This window comes from Primulina eburnea, chromosome 8 (genome assembly GCF_022965805.1).
Source record: "Primulina eburnea isolate SZY01 chromosome 8, ASM2296580v1, whole genome shotgun sequence".
In the NCBI taxonomy this organism is placed as follows: Eukaryota; Viridiplantae; Streptophyta; class Magnoliopsida; order Lamiales; family Gesneriaceae; genus Primulina; species Primulina eburnea.
The window spans coordinates 39470457-39490259 of NC_133108.1; the positions used below are offsets into that span (position 1 = coordinate 39470457).

The window sequence follows — 19803 nt, forward strand, 5'->3', positions numbered from 1 at the left end:
AAATTCTACCTCAATAGACAGACTTCAATGTAAAACCGCCTAGTTTTGTTAGCAATAGTATAATTGCTGAACTTGTAAGCAACTATCGTAGTTTTTAAACATAGATGAGTAAAGTAGGGTAAAGTTATAACAGATACATAAGGTCGAGTATGAACAAATAAACGAAAACACTAAAGCAAACCGATGCCCGTACAAAGTATAATGACCTTAAAACAGATTTGTTCTAAATTGTATGTGCTTAGAGGATCAAGTTGGACGACTGTTTCTCAGGATACAACGGGACAACCAGTAGTATCCTAACAAAGAGATTTTACGTTCGGGGAATGAAGAAGTACTTGAACTTTATCACGAGTTAAAGCAGAGCAGAAGGAGGCATAGACAAGAAAGAAAAGTAATATACGAGTGTGAGATATGTTTGGAGGACTCAAGACTACCTGACATAGGTACTTGAGTTCCATATGGACAGTCACAGAATGGCCATCTAGAATGCCGAAGGCTGTTCAGCTGGACCACCGACAGTCAAGCCATATGGAGCACCAAGAGTCTCGAAAATAAAAACTCAGGAAAATAGAAAAATTCGGGTGGGCAATTTTGCCTTGATTGTTCCGACATTCGATTTATTCAAATCACGCTCGTACGCTTGCACACAAGTCAAGCGTTTTTAGTACAAATAAGCTCTTGATTTGCACTCCATGTGCAAGCACGCGAGAGAAAGTTTTTGATCAATCATTCTTACATCTTCACAAAATGTAACTTAATATAAGCTCAGACATGCTAAGATTATTTTCTATCTGAGACATTTTTCATTCCACACTTAACCATCCATTTTACAAGTCCATAATATACTTTCCATTTTCTAAACTTTTACTTGGCTTGGTTCTATTTTATAGGCATTAGTTGGAGAGGCACGCAACGCAGGCTAAGGAAACCAAGACAAAAAATGCAGTCCCAGCCTTAAAAATTTTCATCCTTTATTCCTCGTATGAGTGTTAGAAGAAATTTCGCCAGGGATAATCTAACGCCGCCGCATGTGGTTTCTGCTTATTTCTAAAACTTCCATAGCTGAACAATCACCGATCTTCATCAGATATCATTAATAATACTTATATCTAGTAAAATATATTTAACACAATATAGAACAATAGATTATTAAACATCATAATTTGATGTCTTAATTGAGCAACCCACCCACTCCAATCACTTGTCACCATCTCAAATACACGATCTGCTAAAATAAAATTAGCAAAACTTGGTCATTATCATTACTCACAACAATAAAGATCGATGTTCAAATACCCCTTGCATATATCGAGTATCTATCTCTATTTACTTTAATAATACAAGTATAGGACTATATCTATCCAGGACTCCATTGCCACCACCCAAGTTTTTTTTTTTTTTTTTTTTGGCACGTAAAGAAACTAAATTGCTAGGATCCCGGTGGTGAAAACATGTCCATTTGAAAGAGGAGAGCTGGAAACCTCGACGGGTCTCGAGCTTTCTGATCTGCAGTTCTCTTTGCGCTCGTCGATCACTATTTGGCTGTATCGACAGTCTGAGCTGCAAAATGCTTTGTCCCCCCTGCAGCAAAATTCAATGCAAGAAACATGAGATGGATATCAATGAAATAGATCAATAATCAAGTTATTTTCTTGATTCCATGTTATGGTACAAGGAAGCAAATCTTGCAAGGGAACGTAGGATAATTAATATATTATACCTGTACATGTATATGTCTTTGCCATGGAGTTGCTTCTTGCACAAATTGCAGGAGCTCAGGAAATCGGTCGCCGGAGCTCCGGCAACTTCCCCCAATCTCGGTGGAGATATGAAGAATACGCTAGCCCGGTTGTTCGCTTCGCTGCTCTGTATTCTGAAAGGGGCTCTTTCGTCACCCTTTCTACCATGCCCAATCCCACCATAGTACACTTTAGTGCATGGGTTATCTGGTCCATGGGACGTCACAATTGTGTACTCCTCTGAACTTTCCATCTCAAAGTCCTCCAGATATCCCCCAACTCTCAATGGATTCTTCACCGGAATTGGGTTGGATCGGCTCATCTTTCGGTTAAATAACGGTATATTGGCCGGAGTTTCACCCACGCGGTCACCGGATTTCTCGAGTGCCGCCACTATTCCTAAGCCAACCCCACCAAAATCAAAATGTTTTAGCCCTCTTGGGGACTGAGCTTTGGGCTCTAAGTGACCCCTCGAGCTGGCGACTACGTCGACTATGCCGGATCTATTGCCGGAAACAAATGATCCAGCGAGTATCCCGATCACCTGCTTCGGATTTTTACCGATCATGGCTGGAATAATCCTCTCTCCAATCTGTCGCAGAGAGAACAGAGAGATTTAGTATCTCAATGGAGTCTTAAAATATGGTTCTTTAGGAGGATTCCCAATATATGCTTGATTGAGAGTCGTTACACTTGAAGTGAGGTTGCTTTTTTCCTTTCCTTTTAAAATTTGTATTTATTTATTTTTTTTATTTATTTTTTTATATTTGATCGAGTTATATGACTTTTCGGTTGAATTTGCTTAAAATCTCCAAAATCAAATTTAAATTTGCTTTATTTTTTGTCATAAAAATATCAATTTGTATTCTGATCAATAAAATAATATTTTTGAACTTTTGAGCTTATATGTCTTTTCACATAAAAAAATCTATACAAAACATTGAAAATATAATATTAATATATAAACTTTTAGTACAGACTTTCTTGGTTCTGATACAAAATATAATATTTGAGTATAAAATTTAAACAATTTTATTAACATCAACATTTGCTACATATGTTTAGATAGTCAAAAATCATATATTAATATCAAAAATGAAATAACTGATAATTAAATATCACGTATTAGTATAATATTTTCGATGTTTTGTACACATTTTCATCTAAAAAGACAAATTTGACATTAATATCGATATTTGCTACGTATCTTTGGATACTAAATATCATATATTAATAGGATATGCAAAACAACTAGTATTCAAATATCGTATATTAATATAATATTTTTTATCGATTTGATTCATGAAATTACATGTTGACCCAAAAAGTTCATAATTTTTTGTATCGAATAATAGAAATACAATTATTTTTTTGACAATGACTAAATGCAAATTTAAATTTAAATATTAGTTTAAAGCAAATTATCGTAAGTTTTACAACATAAAAGAGAAGGATATTGTGAATTTTGAAAAAAGTTATTGCCAGAGCTTTTGACACTTCTCGTCCAATTTTCTTTTTCAATAATGATTTGATTAACCACTTTTTCAAACAAAATAAAAATAACCTGCTAAGAATATTACTTTTAGAATTTAAAAATTATTATGTCGATAACAACAAGGTGTTGAGTTTGAGACGATTTTTTGAGTTTAAAAGTAATTTAAAAATTATTCTGTCGATAACAATAAGGATTAAGTTTGAGACGATATTTTGAGTTTTTTCAAACTCAAAAAAAAAATATTTAAAAATTATAATACAAGCTTATACAATCATAAAAGTTGATTTCATTTCTCAAAACAATAATTGAACCACTTTATTCCACCATTATTTAATTTGGATCCAAATCACTTGTCAGTGGGCAATATTATAAGTAACGTCCATTTCCACCCGTTGGGCCCATTTCCATTAACACTTCCAGCCCAAGATTCCGGTGAACCGTTCGCCGGCCGGGGATTTGGTACGTGTCATATTCGTTTATAAATAAAGCCCACTCTGTAGGAACGTGGGCCCATGCATTTATTTTATCTTGTTTTTTCATTTCTTGGACTTTTAGAATAATCCCATTTTGCATGGGGCCCATATGATTTGGAAATGAAAGTGATCCGTGGGCCATTATTCTTGCACAGGTTTGTGCTGTACAGTGTCAAACTGATGTGCCCCCTTTCTGACCTTATTTCACTTTTTAAGAAAAAATATCGAATTTTCGGTATATCGAAAAATTTTATGTGATATGGTACGATAACGAAAAATTCAAAGATATTGAATTTTTCAGTATTGAGATTATATAAAATTTGAAATTTTAATCTATACCGAAATATAGATATATATATTTTAAAATATATAATATTTTAAAACAATAAATTTATAAATTTTAAAAAATGTAAGGTTTTTTCGGTATAAAAAAGTATATATCGATACCATATCGAAATCTTGGTATACCCTACAATTTCGGTATAATCAGTATACTAGTTATATGTACCGAAATTTTCAGTAATTTCGGTATGATATTACGATAAAATTTGTTTATATCGTAATTATCGATACAATATATGATATATAATTCGGTATGATATATCACCCCTATCGACGAATTCTCCATAAAAATTGTTATTCTTCTTCCAAAAGAAAAAGGATGGAAGCGTATATAAAATAATGATTTTGTTTTAAGAAAATATAATAATTTTATAAAATAAAATTTTCATTATTATCATCCTTATTTTTTCAATAGATATCAAAGATAAACGTAAATGTGATCATATATACGAAACCACGAATTTTGCATTGATTTTAAATCAATGTGATAATTAGTGTCCACCTCTATTTTTTTTTTCCATTCTCCTTCCTTGTATGTAAGTGAATGTCAAATACATAAAATGTCGAGAGATAAATGCGAATGACTTAATTAGTTTTTGACAAAAATGTGTGTGAGACGGTCTCACGAGTTATATTTTGTGAGACAAATCTCTTATTTGGGTCATCCATGAAAAATTGTTACTTTTTATGCTAAAAGTATTACTTTTTATTCGAATATCGATAGGGTTAATCCGTCTTACAGATGAAGATTCGTGAGACCGTTTCATACACAACATCCATCTCCCGGGTTTTTTTTAAAAAAGATTATAAATAAAAAAACTAATTGTAAAAATGTTGCAAAATTAAAAGCTTTACAAATCTAGTGCAATCCGGGACTCACTGTCCCGGATTCCGACATTTTTTTAAAAAAAAATAAAAGGAAGAATCTGTGGCAGAGGGAATTGAATCCGTGCCTTAGCGACGGTTTTATAAAACCGTCGCAAAAGGCGACGGGTTAACTAAAACTGTCGCTATTGGCGACGACTTATTAAAACTGTCGCTACATGCGACGGTTGAACCGGAAACCGTCGTTACTTAATCCGTGACAGCCTTCCACGGATTCTGTGTCATTTTATCATTTTTAAATAGTGATACTTTTCATTTTATCACCGAAGCCGAGCAACTTAGAAGCAACATAGTGATACTCTTCAACTTAGAAGCAACTTAGAAGCAACATAGTGGTACTCGGTGATCGAAAGAAATAATTTTGCTTCTAAGTTGCTCGACTTCGGTGATAAAATGAAGAGTATCACTATTTAAAAATGATAAAATGACTCAGAATCCGTGAAAGAGTGTCAAGGATTCAGTAGCGACGGTTTCTTTTTTAACCGTCGGATTTAGCAACGGTATTGATAAGTCGTTGCCCATGGCGACAGTGTTGGTTAAACCGTCGCTATTGACAACGGTTTTATAGAAACCGTCGCTAAGACACGGATTCAATCCTTTTATTTTTTTTTATAAAATGTCAGAATCCGGGACAGTGAGTCCCGGATTGCACTAGATTTGTAAGACTTTTAATTTTGCAACATTTTTACAATTAGTTTTTTTATTTATAATATTTTTTTAAAAAAACCCTCCATCTCCCACCCATTTACTTCAAATCTTACACCAAAAAGAATATTCTTAAAATATTCTTTTTATTTTACATATATTAATTATTATATTTTATTTAATATATTTTTAATTATGACTAATCTTTTATTATTAATAAATTTAAATATTTTGGCACAATAACGCAACCCCGTTGTATTTTATTAATTAAAAAATCATAAAAAAATTAGTTTTTAAATATTAATAATTAAAATAAATAAATAAATATTTTAAAAATCAACAATGATTAATTTTTAATTTTTATGATTAAATAACTAATTATTTAAATAATAAAACAAATATTATATTATTATTTAAATAATATTTATAATTTAAATACAAATATTCATAATAAATATAAGTAAAAAAATTAAAAATTTATTTAAAAAGAAAATACCCATACGCCAAATTTGACGCAGGAGGAAGGGGGCTGCGCTATTTTGGCACAATAAAGTATCCCCATTGGAGATATAAAGGCTGTGCAGCTTTGGAGATGGCCTTAGGGTGTTGTAAAATAGAGTAATAGGTTTGAGATGACGTAAGACAACAAAAGTTTAGTACTTCAATTTGGATTTAATTAATGTCAATTATGTCATCAATAAAAATGTCATTTCTAAATCTAATCAACGCGGACTTCTTCTACTCCTATATAATACTTTGTTTCTGAAAGATTAATATATAGTTTTTTTTCACAAATTAAAAATTTTTGGGTAGCATGACAGTAAAACGCCATTAGAGTTTATTTCATCGTACTTTTTAATGGCTGAAAATGATAATCATAAAAACTTCTGTAAAACGGTTTTATGAGTCAATTATATGGGACAAATATTCTATTTTTAATGGCTGAAAATGAAATTCCATTTTTAGTTTTATATATATATATATATAAATTGATTTCAAAAAATATATATATATATATATATATATATATATATAAATTAATTTTGCGAGATAAATATTCTATTAGGGGCATCCATGAAAAATTATTATCTTTTATTGTAAATATGAAAATCATTGATCCGTCTGGCGAATATTGATTCGTGAGACCGTGTCACATATTAACTATTTATAATTTAATAATTGAATCGATCGGTCAACGATATTAATTAGACGTTCACTTTGAGAAGAAAATAGGATTTTAAGAATACAACTAAAATCCTATTCGCTCAATATAATTGCTACATATCTTGTGTTGGTCCACTGACATGTTAATTGTACCATTGGATAATTAAATAATAAATTAATGTGGATCATAGTTATAAAATAATTTTTTTAATAAAATCACTTCCATTAAATAAAACAAAAAGATAGTACATGTCCAGAAGAAAATCTACGATAACGTGCTCTAAATCATTAAATCGTTATTACAAAATATTAATAACTGAAATTGTACTAGGAATGCAACGAAAGCTAAGAATTTTAATATCTCCACTACCGACTTTCCACTCTCGAACATAACACAGTTCCTTGCATTCCAAACACATCTCATTTTATCTAGAATCGAATTACCTCGATAAACGCCTCCGAATGCTTTTAAGTGTAGCAGTCAAAGATCCCACGAGCTTCCTCATTCCTAGCCACTCCCTAACGCCATCCCAAATTCTTCTTGAGAAAGTGCACCTGAAATGTGGCGCTGCACTGCCACTGAACCAACCCTCTAGTACTGTGGCTGAGGGCCGGGGATCTCCCTGTCATTTGTCTTGTAGGGAAATTTCCAATCAAAACCAATTATTTTATGTGGGTGGCGGTGTGTGCTGGCAAGATGGGGTCAAGAAATTACTAATTACGCTCATTTATTTCACCACTTTAGTTATGATCAGTCTTCAACTCAAATTAATATACATATTTTTGCCGGATCGGGGGCAGATGGATTATTTGTGCAAAACTGGGCCATTGCCGGCTGGTTTGCCCAAATTTTCTATTACCTATTCAGTTTTACTGCACTTTCCCACGTTTCTTTTAAGGCAAAAATTTGTGTGAGACGGTCTCATGAGTCGTATTTTGTGAGACAGATATTTTATTTGGGTCCTCCACAAAAAAATATTATTTTTATGCCAAGAGTATTATTTTTTTAATTTTGAATATCGGTAGAGTTGACCCGTTTCACACATAAAAATACATGAGACCGTCTTACAAGAGATCTACTTTTTTTTAAAATTAATTTTGCTTTCATTTTCATGTGTTAGTTGATTTGTATATGAAATATTATTTAATCGTGTTCTTAATTACAAGCATCGTGGTCATTTTTAGTTAAATTTTAATACACAATTAAATAAGTACGAATGCAGATTAAACATAAGTTTCAGCATTTATAACATTTTAAACTACTTTTTTTGGAATATAAAAATCGAGAGAATAGTTTAAAATAAGATATTGAGAATACCAATTATAACATGAATTTTTAGTTTATTTGTATTATAATTTAAAATAATATGACTCGTCCGAGGATTTGATTTATCTATTTATCTGTCCTTCCTCTATTAATAGTTGTTTTATAAAGAGTTATTCATAAAGGTATTCTCAATCGGCGAAGCCTCACGCAGGGGGCCCCATTAAGGGGCTCCCCCTAGCAACCAGTTACAAGAGAGCTCCCTGCAACAAGTAAAATTCATATTATCGTATAATGAATATCGAGATTACCTGAAGGAATTCTTGAATGTATCACGAATCTTCAGACGACAAGAAGGCGGTATTTATTCAATTCCTACTCAGGAGAGGTTGAACCTTGGGGTAGCTACGAGCTACCTGTTTAGGAAGGAGTTTGAGGGAGAATAAAAGCGAACTCCCTCATATGCTATACTCGATCGATTTAAAAAAACTAGTTGGTTAAAAATCCTCAATCAAAATATTTCTTTGGCTTCACTCCCTATCCACAAAATTGTGGTACTATGTCATACAAAATGTGGTACACTTCATGTGGAAATGTGGTACTAAAAAAGTACCTAAGGACTGAACAAATAAAAAAAAAAAAACGACGGCTGGGGACTGAAGACCAATTTCTCGTTAAAAGTATCTGAACGCAGCGGCGGAACACAAGAAGCCACGAGACCTAGCCAGAGGAAGAGCTCTTTTTTCGAGCAGAAGATAGAAATGATGAAAATCTTGAAACCTCGTGTTTTTAATTCCACTTTCTTAATAGGTTGATAATATATGAATATATTTATTATTTTTGCAAATTAAACCAATGCCTTAATTACATATTTGGTCAAAATTAATACCTGAAAATAAATTATTTTTTGGGCAACTTGCGCTACAGCCTAGGTAGTGGTCATACTTTATTAAAATGAAAAAAAGAAAAAGAAAGAATAATCATAATTTCCAATTCAATTTCAGTACTTCCCAAAACTATATCAAACATAGATTTTTATTATGCCGTGCAACATTTCCTTTTATCAATAATCACAATATCATATCCATGCAGTCACTAAAAAGTAAATCCTAATTCCTAAGACTTAGCTGAAAGCAAAATATAGGTACAATGTCCATATTCATCTAAAATTAAATGATAAAAACTTGTGTGAGACGGTTTTACGGGTCGTATTTTGTGAGACAAATATCTTATTTGAGTCATCCATGAAAAAATATTACTTTTTATACTAAGAATATTATTTTTTATTGTGAATATCGGTAAGATTGACCCATATCACATATAAAAATTCGTGAGACCGTCTCACAAGACACCTACTCAAATTAAATATATAACCCTTATAAATATCGCAAAGAGCCTCCACCACAAGCTTCTTTGAAATACCAGCATCGCACTCTGTCACTCCAAAAGTCTTCCTCATTGGCAGCAACCGAACAAGATTCTTTCCCAATACATGCTTGCATACTTGATCAATAAAACCCAAAAACAAAAAAACAAAAAATTGAATAAATTTTAAATATAAATAAGCAATTAATTTTGTGATGAATATTTCAAATGAGAGCACCTTCTGGACTATAGGGAGTGCATCTTTGGGGGATGTACAATTTCCTCTTCTGGATGAACCACAACTTCCTCCCACATTGCCAAAGCTCGCGAATTTGATCTCGCGAATCGACCTCCCTTCACCTGATAATATCTCTGAGTGGATTCACCGCACCCAGTGCCACATTTATACTCCCAAAACGGATCACGATAGTCGCATGGATCACTGAGACCAATCGTTGGTAGTATATCTTGGCCAATATCGTCCAAAACTATTCCCATTGACCCAAGCCAGACCTTTCCCTAACCCTAGCAAGTCTACCACGACGGGGTCGTCGCCCAGTGCTTGAAACTCGTTTGCAAAAAACGGAAAAAAAAATTAATTGCAAACTCTACACTTTTCCTATCCTCTTAACACATTACAGTTTTTAAACATATATTCATGACCTTACCAAGTGAACATTTGGTCAAACAGGAAGCTCTCCAGAGTCCAGATTGCCATTGATCAGAACCAGATTTCGTACGAGAATCAAATATTTCATTATTCCATCCTTCAATTCCAATCTTATACGCCCATTCATGGCCTGTTACATCTTTGCTGATCGCCTCGTCGCCATGCCTCACTTCGATATATATAATCCGAATCCGATTCATAAAAACTTCAACTTTGACATTTGTAACCAAAATATAAGAATTTGGTTTCTGATGCAGTTAGATTTTCTGTTTTTTCGGTTTGGATTTTTAGGTTTTTAAATTAAATCGAAATTTGAATACCTTACCTATTTGGACCAATATGTGTGGATGGTTGAAACAAACAACACTTAATTTATTTTGTTTTATTTCCTACAATATTAGTGGTATAATCATTCGTTACAATTATTTTAATTAATTTTTAATAAATTTCTTTAATCATTCCAAAAAAAATCCTTAATTTTTTTTTTAAATATAAACAAGTTTTAAGATTTATGATAATATTTTAAAAGTATTTTATGTATATATATATATATATATATATATATATATATATATATATATATATATATATATATATATATATATATATATATATATATATATGATTATAACTCCTTTGAATTACTTATTTTGGTAATTATAACAATAAAAACTTCTTATCCACCAAACACATCAATATTTTAAATTTGTTTAAAATAAGTTTATCCAAAAAATGTAACATATTATTTTAAAATAAAATCATACACCTTCTAACTTATAATAATTTCTTAAGTTTTTTTAAATAAATTTAGCTAAACCTCTAAATATGAGCGGCTTTATAACTATCATTGAGTTTACAAAGCTATACATTGTCTCTCTTACATAATAGCATATGCTATGTCTAAGCCTAAGTAAGACATCAAATTTACATTTAATACACCCTGTTCAGGTAAAAGGTTATCTTTTATACAATTCACTGAATCATTATACAACAGAGCCTCTACCGTCGACAAGTCGACTTAAGAACTACAGGGAGTCGCTATTTTGGGACTGTGGTCTTTGTCCAGAGGATAAACAAATAAATTTAACTTGATTCCTGCATGATCAAGTTGCCTTGTTCCTGGTAGTAGGAAAGAACCGAGCATAAGTTGGACAGCAAGAACATAGATAATATCAAACTTCAGATTGTTTAGCGATTAAACGAAGTGGCTGAATTGTTGTCATACTGTCCTCTCCATGCATTACCACTATCGGTCCTGCTGCAAGCTTGGTTCGGGATAGGCATCTGACCAAGATCGCCATCCAAACTCATTTGCTGCACCTCAGCAGATGATAGGATCTTTATACTTTGAACGCAGCTCACAAACTCCCTGCCGTAATAAGAATCGGAAAATGTTATAAAAAATTTGACATCAGAAGAGAAGTTACAATTGATACTTACTCCCATGGATCATCTCCGACAAGTAATATGTCATTTTCATGGTCTACATATACAAGCTTCCACTCGGTTCTCTGTGGATCTTCTAGCAGACCTTCAATGCCAAACATGCGTGCAAGGTCATGTCTAAGCTCGTCATACCCCTTGTAACGGGTGACATCCACAGTTCTCCCCACCGAGCCACGTTTTTGAACCTACAGTAAGTTTATCAACATTACTAATAATAAGAAAACAGACTCAAAACTCTGAAGAGAGAAGGGTGTCTTTGGGGGAGACCAACCTTAGCATAAGTTCGCATACGAGGAGCCTGGTTAGACCACAACCCACCGTTCAGAACGGCACTTTCATTAATTGCAACCTCGTTCGAACAACCTGGTTTAAAAGATATGTTTGGCAATCCAAATGATTGAGAATTGATTCCAGATGACAAATCTGTATCGATGTCCCTCGGAGGGCCACTGTAGTTAGAAAGTAAGTTCTGTATATCCTTCCCTGAATCATAACCCCTCGACAACAAGGCATCAGGTGCCAATCCATCAATATTACCAGTGAATGGAAGACTATTCTGTGTGTGCGACTGAACATCAGTTTCCAACCCATTTAATGGAAAATTTTGTTGGAGGCTACCCGTATCCTGGCAATATGATGTCGCAGTAGATGCAGCATCCAAACGATCAGTAGCAGTACCCTTGTATTTAGGCTGTTCAGTTGGTTTAGAGTTGGGGAATTCGTGTTTCATCCTAATATCGATCTTGGTATGAGTTTCTTGGGCCAAATTATTGGTATGGTGGACTGTAGAATTATCTAGCAAAGTTGTCGGCCCAGTTTGATACCTGTTAAAGAAGTTTGATTGTGAAGCCTGAAAATTATTCTTCGAAGGTGATGTTGAACATGATGGGGCATCCCCCTCCACACGTCCCCTGATATTTTCAAGTGGAGATTTATGTTGGAACTGATTGATGGGAAATTGTGGAGATTGGACCGAAGAAGATCCTGGAAAGGCGCTAATATTTACTTTTGGAGGTAGACAGAGATTTTGGGCATGCTGGTTTTGTTGCAAGTGTTGTTTTGGGGGACATTGAGCTTCCAACAAGGGATTTAACGGGGAAGACAACTGCTGCTGTTGATGCTGCTGTTGTAGTTTCTGTAGAAGTTTCAGTTGCATTTGCTGATCTGAAAGATTTTGTTGAGAAAATTGTTGCATTTGTGGCTTTTGTTGCTGCAACACCGGTAATGGAGCTTGTTGCAATTGTAACTGCTGCTGTTGTGGTCTCTGCAAGAGGCTAGATTGTTGCTCAACGGGTTGTGGGAAAACCAAGTCCTGAGTCATTGACGTCATGGGAAATGTAGTTCTGTGAACCAATGAATCATTTTGCTGCAAATGCGCATGTCCAGTCAATATCTGTTGCTGTTGAAGCTGAGGATACACTCCCATTTGATGTGAATTTTGGTTTGATGCCTGATCCAAAGTGACACCATTCGTCACAGGAGGCAGCAGCATAGGTTGTGGTAGCCGCTGCTGCGGCAACTGTTGCAGTGTGTGCTGAAGGAGCTGTGGCTGAGGTTGCGGCAACGGCTGCTGCTGCCTCAGTTGTGGCTGCTGCGTGTTTGTAGGAGACTGCAACATTTGCTGGACTTGTTGCTGTTGGCTAACTTGTAGATTCGGAAGATTCCCCTTACCGGGTGGAAGATTATGTGAAGCTAAAGATGGGTTTTGAAAATTCAAAAGTTTTGTGTGGTCATCGATGCTAAGGTTACCTTGTAGAACAGATGAATTGGGAAATAAGCCCGCTTGATTGCCGGACAATTGATTATTCTGTTGCATGCTCATCCATTGGACTAGACTAAGGCCCGGAAATATCGAGCTTGACGCATCTTTTATGCCAAAATCTTCTGCAAGCCAGGGCATGCCTCGCTTGAAAATATTTTCCATATCAAGTTCATCATCTGATTCCAATATTTTGGTATCAGGAAAAAAAGAATAGACACCGGCGCACCGCGATAAATTAAATTATCACCACATAAGTATGTACCTGGAAAACTTGGATGTTTGGGGAACTTGGGTCTGAAAAAGGGAGGCGGGCAAATGTAGAAGGGAGTAACAACAGGTTCCACTTCCCATATAGAGATTCGACCAGGGCGTTCTCCAGCAGTTGATTCATCCCATCCAACCTATCATTAACAAAATTTCATGTAGAGAAAGAAATTAAATGTTGTACAAAATACATGAAAAAAATTCTAATAAAATAAAGAACAATTATGATGAAATTTTAATTTAATAATTTAAAACGAATGAAAGGTTTCAATGAAAAATTCAATCATGTTAAAATATATTTACCACATATACCGAAAATTTTAATTTTGAAATTAATTTTCAGGTCAACAATATTTTTTTTACCAACATTTTATTAGATTAATTTTAAATTTTCTTTTAAAAGATACTAATCCTTTCTTATAATTACCATTTATTCATATTATATAACGTATATAATATATCTTAAATATAATATAATGTATTACAAATATTATACAAAATACAGATGTTAAAAATCAAATCAAGCGAAGCTAAACCGATTTATTAATAATAATAATAATAATAATAATAATATATATATATATATATATATATATATATAATTGAAAAAAAACGATAAAATAGATCTTTTTGTATATTATCTTGAAAATAATAATAATAACAATATGTGATTAATTTTGAATCATTAAAGTGAGATATAGAAAGTAAATTATATAAATATAATAAATGAATTTTTTAAGTTGTGTGTGTATATAGATATTTCATTTTGCTAATGTTATTATAATTTTATTAATATTATCATTACTTAAAATGTTTGTTTTCAATATTACTATATTTATTTAGTTTATTATTAGATATTATTATTATTTATTTTTTTTTTATGTATTTTCAAAAATAATAAAAATATCATGTTCGGTTAGAATTCACAAAACTTTTAAAACAATTCAATTCAAAAATTATTTGTTAAATCATTGGATAAGAAAAAATAGTATACCCAAATATTTGAGGGTACCTTTGTCATTTGAAGTAAATAAAAAGTTTAAAAAAAAGTTTTAGCTACTTTGAAAGGTGAAAGACTTGATAGCTAACCAACTTTTTATGAAGGGTTTTCTGCTATGTAGGCATTTCAACCTGCTGAAATGGAAACTAATGGCATCGAGCACATATTTGAAGAACAGGAAAAACTACCTGAAGATTTCGCCACTGCGAATTTTTCCAGCGCACAGAATCCATATCGCTTATTCCGGTAACTGTACCCATGTATCGGCGCACTCCTGACTCCTCAGTCTCAAACATCATCCTAAATCTCATACCCGGGGAAACTTGTGTGTACATTGCTTTATTATACTTGGCCAACGGAATCACGAACTCCGAAGGGCTAGCCCTGTCAATATCGAAGAAATATGCCACGAGAATTTTCAAAAAGTAGGTTTCTAAGTATACTAATGTAATATATCAAATTCAAAATTCATTACCTTGGATTATAGAATATAGTGAATGGACTACTATTCGCAGCAGCATGAGCAGCAGCAGCAAGAATACCAATATGCATGCTATCACTAGATATAACAGATGAAGAAAGTGCCGGTTGCTGCCTATTTGCTCGCCGAATACCAAGTAGAAGCTGTGACTTTTCGTCCCTAAGTTGTCATTTGGAAATCTTTATTATGGAAGTGATAATATTTTGTCACAAATTGTTTAAAATATTTACATACTTTATGAAAAGAACAGCATCACCAGCTATAAGTCTTTTCGAGCTCACAAACACACTCCAACCTGTCGTTAACAAGTGTCTTTTCGGTTGACCTGGTTCCAACCATAAATAGTATGTCTGAACATTTTTTGGAGCTTTTATCGATGCCAAACAAAAAATATATATGGAACGCATGTAGAGATCTCTAACATAGAATACCTCGATAAATATGTCTGAATGTCCAATTTTGGTCATGCAAATCTCTAGCAGACAGCTCCTGTGCAGGAGGTTGCATTGAGAAATCCTACAAAACAACTTTTCCATTACAAAAAGAACGGGGTGAAATCTACTCACTGCATATTAAACTTTACATAACAAGTGCCAGTATATAATAGCACATACAAGAGGTGGAAAGATCTTCTCAGCTGCCCGACGAGGAACAGAAAACCCACCGTGAGTGCTTGTATCACTTGCTGTCAGATTTTTGCAGAAAAACTCGGCAGGTTGTCTATTGTGCTTTAGCCCAATATCAGATACAAGTAATGCTTCCTGGTCATACTGTAAGATACAAGTCAAACTATTTTCAGACTGATTGTTTCATCATTTCGGCCATCACAATGTGGGTGAAACTTCAACAAGTCCTTAAAATTGTAGGTAAAAAACCATTCAGCGAGTTGAGTTGACCATTTTTGTAAAACGAAACGAAATAAAAACTCGTGCATGTGCCAGAAGACATGCAATATCATGTAATGATACTCCATAAAATATTATTTAAAATAAACAGGATAAAATAGGCAACAGACCTTACTCACAGGTTGAAGAGTCATCTGCGCATAGACCTCATCAGTTTCAACATCAGCCTGTTAATAAATACATCATCAAACATCAAATAAATAATTTAAGGCGCAAGCATTTATCATATCGTGCATGAACACAGAAACGAAGGTTATCTATTCAGGGATAAAGCATCAATTATAAGAATTTAATGGGAGATGTATAACAAATCATACATGTAAGGTGACATTCTGCAGCATGCAAATCAACTTCGAAGGAAGATTAGGATAACTTGGGATGCCATCTGTCTCTTTCTGCATCGATGCTGCCACCTGTTGCCGCAAAAGAATTCTTCCATTGGAAACTAAAAATGTCATCGAATTTCCATAAGTGGAGACATGAAACATACTTGTTCGCTGTGACCTTGAGGAAAATAGACCACATGGCTTCCAACAGGAGGCAAAGCAACCAACGGACCGGCACATGCGTGCCACAACTCTGAATTGATCATCTTTTTATCCCCTGTTTTGATTAAAACAGATATAATGAAACATAAAACAGAGACACATCCAAGTTTCTGGTCGACATAAAACATAATCTTCGGTGTTTTTATTCCATTCGATTTTTTTCTTTTCTTTTCTTTTTTGCCTTGGACCAAACCTTGATCGTGAAAGTCTTTTGTTGAAAGTTGTACTTCATGAGTTCCAATTAGTAAAGGCGCTCAAGTGCATTTTCCAAGTAGGGGAACTTGTCTTTTAGTTCCTTTTTTAACACCAATTTAGCTATAATCATCTCTCAAAGTTCCAGCCTAAAAGATATGTACATGAAACAGTGAAGTGCCAGAACACACTAGCAATAAAAATGTTCAGATGTTTGGTTGGTCTGTTCAAACTTCCCTTCAGTCCAAAGACTATATGCAGCACCGCACATGAAATTGTTCCTAGCCCCCAAAATCCCAATCCTAGTTGGGAGCTAATGCATATAATAAGTGAATAACAAGAAATTACACGGAATGGATCTAATTCGCTTTCACCAAGAAATATTATTGAAAGAAATGGATTTCCTCATCTTTTTCTCATTGTTTCCAGTTTTATCTTTCTGATGTGAGCAACGATCATTAAAGTAGAGGTAACTAACTTAATCCGTATTGCAAGGATTATCCAAGTTTTTTATTTTTTATGTATATGAAAATCAGCCAAGAAGATGAATCCAAAGTCATGCGACAGCAAAAAATTACAATTTCAGCCCTTAAATCTCCATCCAATTCCACGTCAAAGCACAGGAAACTTGTTCTACCAAACATAGAGAAACCAAGACAATTGATCCACAGGTAATTATGACAAAATACTGATAAAAGTTAAAATTCAATCTTAATGCATGATTTGCAAGTTTATGAACCAAAAAGTTCTTGAACTTTCCTTTCACACGATTAAAGAATTTCCAAATTCCAAGAAACACTTCAGCTTTTCAGCATGAAAGTGAGGGTAAAGCACAAAACGAGAAAATGTTTGGGTAAATAAAAAAAAGGAAAAAGAAAGAGATGTTACTGAGCCAATGCATAAGAAGAACACACCTTCTCCAGAATTTGTCACAAATCCACCAGAAGGAATCTTCATTGTCAAAATTTTGCTCTTTACTCTGCAGAATTTAACTCTTTTCACCCAAAATTTCTTCTTTCCTCAGTGCCGCATCCACCAACTTTTGCTTCAATTCAAAGAAACTGTCGTTCCGAACAACTAGAGCAAGTTAATTCAAAGAGTCTAAACTTTTCAGCAAGTGATTTCCTCTCAAACAACCAAAACTATACGAAGATCGCCTTTTCTCGTTACTGCATAATCAATCTTCCAAACCCAACAAAGATTAAATTAAACCGGGCAGATATTTTTCAAAGATTGACTGAAAAACCAGTATATCTTCTCCTTTTCTTATTTCCAAAACTTCCCCAGAACGGAATCTCCTTCACATCCAAGATACTGCCAGTATTTTCTTAATTTCAATAAAACACAAAATTTACATCGCTAAAACTGGAAGCTTAAGGGCCCAAAAGTGAAGACAGTAAGAATTGACCCTCCATGTCGTACCCGGCTCTGTGCGGCGGAGCTTTTGGCCGCTCTGGATATCACGCGCGGATGAAATCTTCACCGTCGGTTTGTATCTCCCCGATCTATAATTTTTGTATACAAAGTTTTTCTAAATTCCAAGCCGATTAACGCCAGATTTTAATTTTCTGAAATGGGAAACTGCGCAGTTTCTTGGCCAAAAAAAAAACTGAAGTACGGTGACTTTCCGGGATATCGGCGGGCATATATGTCAAGAAAATATTTTGAACAACTTTTCCTTCAGTTGTCAAACCTCCCAAAAAAGAGCGAGCCCATTAAACATCGAAGGTCACTGTACAGTCTCAGGTCCCAAAAAATCTTGAAACTGGTAGCCCTGAAAAAAACTTGCTAAAAATGGAAAACCTAACCCACGAAGTGATGACAGAAATCCAGGCAAGGCGGAGCAGCGGGGAACAAGGCGGCCGGAAAATCAGAAGCTAATGAAAGTAGAGCTTCGTAAAGCAAAAAGTATACTGAATGGAAACTGCCTCGACGTCTTAGTATTTGTTTATATCATACCAACGTAGTCCAGCTGTAATGGATCACACTATATCATAGATTTTTAATATAGTAAATGGGTTCTTTGTCCAGAATATGGATTACTATGTTGGGTTGTGGAAAGAGAAGGCCGACATACCGGGTTGAAGAATATGAGGAATCATACGATCGGGGTGAGGATTTACTTGAACTAAATATCCCACGCGATCACTGAGACTTCACCATTCAAGATTATCTGGCTTTTGGTTTTTATTTTTATCGCTAGAGCAAGCGATCCCTGGTTTATTGTCTCGAGTTGTAAAACGAGCCTGACAGCCCGCAAAAACGGTATATAAGAACACTTCTTCAACCCGCCGCGAGTTGCGTGTTAAGTGAGTGAACTCTCCAAAAATGAAATAATTAATCAAGTAAAAATACAAAAACAACGCCAATATTTGACATTTCAAACAAAAATATTAGTAATATTATCATTAATTAAGCCCAAATATAATGAACTAGTTGTATATAATTTAAAAAAACGAAAATCTTGTTTATTTTTTTTAAAAAAATTCTGACAACTATATTTTATTGTTAATCGCTTAGATTAATCTTAAGACAAAAATTTGTTTGAGATGGTCTTACGAGTCGTATTTTGTGAGACAGATATCTTATTTAGGACATTCATGAAAAAATATTACTTTTTATATTAAGAGTATTACTTTTATTGTGAATATATTGTAAGGTTAACTCATCTCACAGACAGAGATTCATGAGACCGTCTCACAATAGACCAACTCTAGTTTTAAATATGAAACATCACTTAGATTTAAGATTTTAATGTCAGATTCTTGTAAATCATCCACTTCACCAAATTAATTTAAATCAAGAAAGCAAGCAACTCCCCTTATAATTTATGGAATTAGCTCTATTTGGTCCGCTGGAAGAATATTGAACAGTCGTGTGCTTCTTGTACTGCGCGTATTTATTTGAAAGTGGCCCAGCAATAATGTCGATTTTCATCTTTTTAGATTGTGTGAGAAGTTTCAAGAATTTTGGGTGGAGAAAGTGAAATAAAAAAATGTAAAAAATTATTGATGTAAAATTGTTTTTTTTAATACTACTTATGGGCCTCTCTCATGTTCAAATTGTGATATTAGATATGCAATATGTACATACACATACATCTATATCTAAAAGGATAATTTAAAATATTAGGTTTCTTGTTATACAGTCTCATATATTTTAT

General features: G+C 33.7%; 2 protein-coding genes across 3 annotated transcripts; both read right to left on the minus strand.

Annotated features, from left to right (window-relative positions):
• Positions 1-1134: 1134 nt before the first annotated feature.
• Positions 1135-2426, minus strand: LOC140837963 (FCS-Like Zinc finger 13-like). The gene is made up of 2 exons (XM_073204041.1): positions 1721-2426; positions 1135-1581 (listed from the first exon to the last, which is right to left on the minus strand). Exons 1-2 carry the CDS (start codon positions 2305-2307, stop codon positions 1422-1424), a joined length of 747 nt encoding a protein of 248 aa, XP_073060142.1. The 5' UTR covers positions 2308-2426; the 3' UTR covers positions 1135-1421.
• An 8442-nt stretch (positions 2427-10868) lies between these two features.
• On the minus strand, positions 10869-18872 carry LOC140839669 (auxin response factor 19-like). Of its 2 annotated transcripts, XM_073206538.1 has the most exons (13): positions 17555-18872; positions 16391-16503; positions 16218-16313; positions 16011-16067; positions 15610-15765; positions 15427-15511; positions 15230-15320; positions 14990-15154; positions 14703-14898; positions 13513-13651; positions 11760-13426; positions 11483-11673; positions 10869-11411 (listed from the first exon to the last, which is right to left on the minus strand). In XM_073206538.1, exons 1-13 carry the CDS (start codon positions 17595-17597, stop codon positions 11231-11233), a joined length of 3180 nt encoding a protein of 1059 aa, XP_073062639.1. In that variant the 5' UTR covers positions 17598-18872; the 3' UTR covers positions 10869-11230. The 2 variants fall into 2 exon arrangements, with proteins under 2 accessions (XP_073062639.1, XP_073062640.1); XM_073206539.1 differs by lacking the exons at positions 16011-16067; positions 16218-16313; positions 16391-16503; positions 17555-18872 and having other exon boundaries at positions 15660-15765.
• Between the last annotated feature and the right edge of the window lie 931 nt (positions 18873-19803).